Source organism: Chiloscyllium plagiosum, chromosome 5, assembly GCF_004010195.1.
Source record: "Chiloscyllium plagiosum isolate BGI_BamShark_2017 chromosome 5, ASM401019v2, whole genome shotgun sequence".
Classification (NCBI taxonomy): Eukaryota; Metazoa; Chordata; class Chondrichthyes; order Orectolobiformes; family Hemiscylliidae; genus Chiloscyllium; species Chiloscyllium plagiosum.
This window is the reverse complement of record NC_057714.1, coordinates 41724089-41731916: the sequence shown is the minus strand read 5'-3', so window position 1 is coordinate 41731916 and position 7828 is coordinate 41724089. Positions and strand designations below refer to the sequence as shown.

General features: G+C 41.1%; 1 protein-coding gene across 1 annotated transcript in view; it reads right to left on the bottom strand.

Annotated features, from left to right (window-relative positions):
• pdk4 (pyruvate dehydrogenase kinase, isozyme 4) overlaps positions 1 to 741 on the bottom strand; it is a 70260-nt gene extending 69519 nt beyond the window's left edge. Inside the window, exon 1 of the mRNA XM_043691002.1 lies at positions 274 to 741. Coding sequence (XP_043546937.1) covers positions 274 to 457 — 184 coding nt within the window. The 5' untranslated portion in view covers positions 458 to 741. The remainder of the gene's footprint in view (positions 1 to 273) is intronic.
• Between the last annotated feature and the right edge of the window lie 7087 nt (positions 742 to 7828).

Genomic DNA, 7828 nt, shown 5'->3' with positions numbered 1-7828 from the left:
ACAGGATCTGGAGATCCGGGGGGAGGAGGAGGAGGAGGGAGTACAGGATCTGGTGATCCGGGGGAGGAGGAGGAGGGAGTACAGGATCTGGTGATCCGGGGGAGGAGGTGGAGGGAGTACAGGATCTGGAGATCCAGGGAGTGGAGGTGGAGGGAGTACAGGATCTGGTTGGGTGCGAGGACTCAGCCAGACGCTGGACCAGGTTGCTCTTTGCCCACATCCCGGGAAGTGGAGTAAATGCAGGACCTTCCAGCGCTTCAACCTCTCTCTTACCGAAGTCCAGGAATTGTTTCATGGAGAGCGGCGATGGCGAGAACTTAGAGAAATGCTCGAGCTGTCTAGGGGCAGCGTCCGGAGCCGGGGTCGGGGTCGGGGTCGGGGCTGAACCCCGGCCCTTCAGGAGCCACCGGAGAATCTTCATCGCGAGCGGGGAGCCAACCGCCACCCTGACTGACATCGCTCACAGCGAACCATCACTCGGTGCTGGGAATCTCTGGATTTCTATTGGTTGGATCTTGACAGATGGGCGGGACAATGACCTTGATTATGATGATTGGTCGCTGTTTAAGCTAATCACAATTGCCGTAGTCAGTACTGTTTCACCATTGGCCACTCACCCTGTTAACAGAAAGTCACGTGATAACAATTGGACATTGAAACAAGGTTTAAGTGACAAAAAGTAGCTGCCCCTTATTTATTAACTCTGCTTCCTCTCCATAAGTGATGCCAGACCCCGCTGAGTTTCTCCAGCGATTTCCGTTATTGTTCAGGTTTCCAGTATCCGCAGTTCTTTGTTTTATCTTTTTTTTTGGGCAGGAAGAGGCTATTGTTCTTCAATGCCATTTTATCATTAGTGAAATTATGGCAACTAGTGGTACATCCAAGTAAATAAAAAAATCATTCGATGAATGCTTCTGATGAAATCAATAACCTGTCAGCTTCATTTTAGAAATATATAAAAGGTTGCTGAAGATATTGTTAGTTGGTATTCATATGGACTTAGTATACAATGTTAACAAAATTGAAGCCCCCCAAGATGAAAAGGGCAGCTGAAAGAGGTTTACTTCCCCACATTTGATCTGATATAATGAGATGTTGTATATTCTAAAATCAGCACAGGGGACTTCTATTCCAACTGTACAATGCAGTGCTGCCACTACTGTTGCAGTGGGACAGGATATATCAATGAATGTGGTAGAGGAATCTGCAATATTGACTGAAATGCATAATTCTATGATATGTTAGACAGCTTCTCAACTCATCTCTATGACAGCTCTCTCAATTTTGGCACAAGTCTTCCAATGGTAAGGGCGTGGAATGCCACACCTGCCAATGAACTTAACTCAGCTACATTAGGGAGATTTAAACATCCCTTGGATAAGCACATGGATGATGATGGGATAGTGCAGGGAGATGAGCTTAGAATAGTTTACAGGTCGGCACAATATTGAGGGCCGAAGGACCTATTCTGCGCTGTATCGTTCTATGTTAGTGAGGAGGATTTTTCAGTATAAACTTGGCTGGGTGTGTCTTTGTTATTCTTGGAGATGACCCATCTGGTTCTCTTCAACCTTGTAGCAGTTCGATATAACTGTGTCATTATTTCTGCTGCTGACTTTCTATTCCAGATTTAGTTGAAACTGAGACTGGAAGCCAAAACTCCAGAGTTTCAAGTTCAGTAAATGGGAGTTCTGTGGTGCAGTACGGGCAGACTGAAAAAAGCAGAAGCTAGATCCAGAATCTGATCATAAACAAAGATATAAATGCTACAGATATTTCTTTACCCAAAGGTAATATTGGCATGGCAGGGTGGGCTCAGTGGTTAGCACTGCTGCCTCACAGCGCCACAGATCCAGGTTTGAATGCAGCCTCAGATGACTGTGTGGAGTTTGTAAATTCTCCCCGTGTCTGCATGGGTTTCCTCCCACAGTCAAAAGATGTGGCTAGGTGAATTGGCCATGCTATATTGCTCATAGTGTTCAGGGATGTATGGGTGAGGTCACATTAGTCAGGGGTAAATGTAGAGTAATTGGTTAGGGGAATGGGTTTGGGTGGATTGCTCTTTGGAGGGGTGTGAACTTGTTGGGCCTAATGGCCTGTTTCCACGCTGTAGGGAATTCTATGATAAGACAGATTGGTCATGAAGCTTTTTTTGATCAGTTGAATTTGTTGGGTGTTCAGTGTAGACCAGATGTCAGTTTTGATGTGTTGTAGCTGAGTACTATGATGAAACACTTTAAAGGGAAGCTTAAAGTGAAATTAAACATAAAAAAGCAATATTTTAAAAAATGCACACTAATGTTCCCACAGTTAGGTGCCACAAAGAACAAGACCTGACCATTTTTAGCTATGCTCCGTGTGCTAATATTCTTAATGGGTATTTGGTGCTCCTAATTTCGTGGAGTAAGAATGGAAAACAATTTCCTTTAATTTGGGAAGCTAAGAAATTAAGAAAGAGCAGTTTAAAGTACTGGTGACTGAAATATTTGTAGAGACAGTGGATTTTGAATTTTATTTGCCAGGAATAAAGTGAGACTTAAACATTTAATCAAGATCCTGATAATAGAATGTCCAATGAATGTTATGTTGATATTCATTGATTCTGGATAATGCACACCCTTACAAAATCATTGAGTAAATAAATATTATGGAATTACATTTCACTGGATATTCTGTGGAGAAAGGTCATCTCAAACATTTAATGGATGAATGCAAATCATCAAATGTGGCATTGTTTCTAAAAAGGAAATGCATATGTTAAGAAATTGTTAGGGCTGTTAACCAGCATGTGGGCCGAGATGACTGCACAAAGGTGATGCAGTTAACATACAGTTTTCAGTATTTTTTCAGAGTTAGCGGATAATAAATGTACTCATTTTTTAATTCAATGAAAGCTTTTGATTGGTTCCATACTGCTCCTGTTAAAAAAATTAGCTCCACTTAGATTAGATTATTTACAGTGTGGAAACAAGCCCTTCGGCCCAACAAGTCCACACCGACCCGCCAAAGCGCAACCCACCCAGACCCATTCCCCTTCACTTACCCCTTAACCTAACACTACGGGCAATTTAGCATGGCCAATTCACCTAACCTGCACATTTTTGGACTGTGGGAGGAAACCGGAGCACCCAGAGGAAACCCACACAGACACAGGGAGAATGTGCAAACTCCACACTGAGGCAGGAATTGAGCCCGGTCTCTGGCGCTGTGAGGCAGCAGTGCTAACCACTGTGCCACGTGCCGCCCGTAACTTCTGGTTGTTGGGAGGAATGTTATCATGCTAAAAAGAAATCATATCTTTGTTGTGACTGACTGAGAAGACTGGAAAGAAGGGAACTAGTTCATCCTTCTCAACTGGTTGTAACAAAATAATGTTCTCTGATTGAGGTACTCCAATGCCCATCAATAACAGTAGCTGATTACTGGCCAAGTTAGTTAAGACTCAGACAACACACCTAGAACAAGTGGTAAATGAATAAACAAAAGGAAGAACCTACTTTGTATCATTCTCCTTGATCTATGGTTATACGGTGTATAGTTGTAATGTAACTTTTTCTTCATTCCTCTATTCTGTAACTAAGGATTGTACCTAGGTACTCTGTACTTAAGATGGCACTGTAAGTGGTGACTTATAAACTTTGCACTAAACTCATTTGAGTACATGTGACAATAAAGCTCATTCAATTCAATCATCTGCACATTGCAGGTTTATTTGTCATGACTGTATTATAGGAAATCCACAACGTGGTCCTTCTGGAAATGATGCACCATTTTCATATTGAGAATATTCTCCATTGTGCTGTATGACACCACCACCATGCTAAATGTAATAGATTCCTCAGAACTCAAAGCTGGGGCATCTATGAGTCACCATAATCAGCCGCAGAATTATATCAACAGCAATCTGCAATTTCATGGTCTGCCTTCCCCTCTCTCCAACATTGTCATCAAACCAGAGGACTAACTCTCATTTGATGATGAGTGCAAAGAGCCTACGAGGCGCAGCATCTGAAAATGAAGTGTGAATCAGGTCAAGCTACAGAACAACGTGCATGTCTAACAATAGTAACAGTATGTAATAAACAGAGCTAAGGATCCCACATTCAATGGATCAGTTCAAAGTTTTGCAATTCAGCTAAATCCAGTTGTGAATGGTGGTGGACAATTGAACATCTTACCTGAAGAGGAGGCTTCACAAAAATTCCTCAATGATGGGGAAGTCCACCATACATTGTAAAATGTAAGGCTGGAGCACTTGTAACTAATTTCAGCAAGAGGTGCCAGTAGATGATCCATCCTCACCTCCTCATGAGGTTTCCAGTGTCACATGTACTAGTGCTTAAACAATCCACTTCATTCCATATGATATCATGAAATGGCTGAAGGCATTGGATGTTGTAGGGGCTATGTGCCCAATAATATTCCAGCAGCAGTAATGAAGACTTGGTTTCAGAACTGGCTACTCCTTTGCCAAACCATCTCAGACAACTACAACACTGGCATCTACTTGACAATGTGAAAATTTGTCTACTCATTTCAGTCCACAAAAAGCAGGACAGATCTAATGCAACCAATTGCCATTGTAATTTACCCTCAGCCATCAACAATGTGTTGAATAATTTAATTGTCATATTGAATTGAATTGATGTATTGTCACATACATCTAGGAAGACACCGTGAGCTTTGAGTCTATCTGTTACCATTGGGAAATAGGACCAAATAATTTAAAAATTCTTAAAACATGTTTGAGGAGTGTGCCCTCTGGTGGTGAGAAATTCAATCCTTATACATACATTTTATTGATATCCACAGGAATTTGTGCTGTTTTAGATTAGATTAGATTCCCTACAGTGTGGAAACAGGCCCTTCGGCCCAATAAGTCCACACCAATCCTTCGAAGAGTAACCCACCCAGACCCATTTCCTTCTGACTAATGCACCTAACACTATGGGCAATTTAGCATGGCCAATTCATCTGACCTGTGCATCTTTGGACTATGAGAGGAAACTGGAGCTCTGGGAGGAAACTGGAGCACTCAGAGGAAGCATGTACACACGGGGAGAAAATGTGCAAACTCCACACAGACAGTTACCCAAAGCATGAATCGAACCCAGGTTCCTGGTGCTGTGAGGCAACAATGCTAACCTCTGAGCCACACCTTTTAAATTCAAATTCCACCTGTAGCAGGATTCGAACCTGGTTCCCCAGAATATTACCTAGGTCACTGGATTAACAGTCCATTGATAATACCATTAGGCCATCACCTCCCCTTTTTAGATTAAATTCCCTACAGTGTGGAAACAGGCCCTCGGCCAAACAAGTCCACACCGCCCCTCCAAAGAGCAACCCACCCAAACCCATTTTCCTCAGACTAATGCATCTCATACTGTGGGTAATTTAGCATGGCCAATTCACCTGCATATCTTTGGATTGTGGGAGGAAACCCACACAGACATGGGGAGAATGTGCAAACTCCACACAGACAGTCGCCTGAGGCTGGAATGGAACCTGGTGCTATGAGGGAGCAGTGTTAACCACTGAGCCACTGTAAGTGAGTTGAGTTTCATCAATGTGGGTCCAGGTTTATAAGTATTGCCATACGTACTTGCCAATAAAGAGCTGTGACTCCGAATCTCTGAATTATTGCTGGATCACTGGTTTTCAAACAACATGCATATACCCACTTGACTGTCTCCTAATGTGTGCACATAAACAATGGATTTCTTTGCATATTTTCAGAAACGCTGACTGTGAAAATGATCCAACATCACCTAGCAGATGGTCGTAAGCCTTTTGGAAAATTATGCTGTTTCAAGTTTTACATTGTATTGTATACTGGACATAACACACATGCATTTTAAATCCTAATGCCTGTTGATAGTGATGCTGAGACGCTGTGAATCCCTATCTTATAATTAGCTGTGACAATAACATTTTGAGCAATGTCGAAGCATTTCCCATAGAAGTTGTGTGTGATATTACCAGTGTGCAAAATAGGATAGACATGGTCCAAGCAAGGACAAAAAAGCTGAACTTGAAGTGAGGTGGGCATCACTGTTCTTGACATCAAGGTAGTATTTGAGCATATATAGCACTAAGAGCCTGAGCAAAACTAGAGTCAATGATAATTGGGAAAAAAACAATCCAGTGTTTAGAATTCTCTCCCTCAGTATCAGCAAAGCAAAGGAGCTGGTCATCAACTTCAGGAAGCAGAGGAGAGGACATGTCTCTATCTATATCAATGGTGCAGAAGTGGAGATGGTCAAGAGCTTCAAGTTTTTAAGAGTTAATATCACCAACAATCTGTCCTGCTCTACACATGTTGATGAAGTCAAGCAAGCACAACACCTCTACTTCTTCAGATAGCTAAGGAAATTTGGCATGTCCACAATAATCCTTACCTTTTTTTATAGATTGTAATCAAGGTGTAGGTGTGTACTGTGACTTTAAGAGAGAGAGGAAGCTAGCAAGGACTGACTCAAAGCACAGAGTGTGTTGACAAGGTAAAAATGTAACATTTGGTTGAAACAAGTAGCTGGAGTTTCATTGACATGGAACAAAAATAAATTCAAATTCAGCTAATCAGTTTAAATTATGCCCCAGTTACCAAAATCGAAACGAATTTGAATTTACTGTTTTTGATGACATTAAACCAATAAAATCATCCAATATTTTGGGTATAAAGCCTAACATTTTGAACAGTTAGAGGGGAGAACTGCAAAGCAGCAGCAAGTATAGACTGCTAGCCAAATAGCTCTCTGAAAGGTACCTGTCCATAAGAAAAGTTGTGCAGCAGAAGACTGAAGAAGAGACAGCCCAGGAAATCTCAGAGAAAATCTGCAGAGGAAGATCTACAGAGGAAAATCGTTAGAGCTGACTGAAACATGATTTTGTTTTGAAATTCCTAATCAGGTTTTCTTTTATCTGACCAGTATTATAGAATGAGAGGTAAAGGATAGTTTAAGAGAAAGGAGTTGTAAATAGTAGTTCTAATGTTCTCTTTTGGACTTAAAGAATAAAATTGTTAATTTTTACTTTAAATAGGGAAATCTGGGATAGTTCTTTGCCTCTCAAAATGTAACATATTACGGCACGAGGTGAGCTTTTCTGTGTGTTGGGTCATAATAGTTTGGTCGTAACAGCTCATCACCAGGATTTAAACAGTTTGGGTCTCGGATTCATGATTTGGACCGGTTTTGACAGATTCAGTCTGAGAGTTGGACAGATTTAAATTGATTTGGGGTACGACAAAAGCCCAGTAGATTTAAACACTTGCTGATTTGAGTCCTAGATCTTTAAATAAAACGTAAGTGCACTCATTTGTTTAATTTAGGTTACTTGTATTTGGTTAATTAAAAGTGAGAGAAATGGCTCTTGAAATGGCTAAAGAAGTTCTGGGGATTGAAGATGATTCCCAAATATGCCAAGAAAGCTTAGAAAGAAAAGAGCATACTCTTAGTATTAGCAAAGGGGTTAGAATTGGGTTTAACCAAGGACAAAAGTAAAGCCGAAATTGTAAGGGAATTACTCAAACACTTGGGTGTGTCAGAGAAATAGACAAGTGCAGTAGATTTAGAAAAACTTCAATTACAATTGAGGAAAATGGAGTTAGAAGATAGACAAAGGGAGAGAGAAGAGAGAGAGAGAGGAAAAAGAGAAAGAGCAAAGGTTCTTAGCTAAGCAAAGAGAGAAAGAAAAAATGGAGAAAAAGAGAGAAAGAAGAAAGGTACAGAGAAAGAGACAGAACATTCTTAACTGAGCAAAAAGAGAGAGAATTTGAACTTGAGAAGTTGCAACTTAGTCTGCAAAGTCAAGTTAACAAGATGGA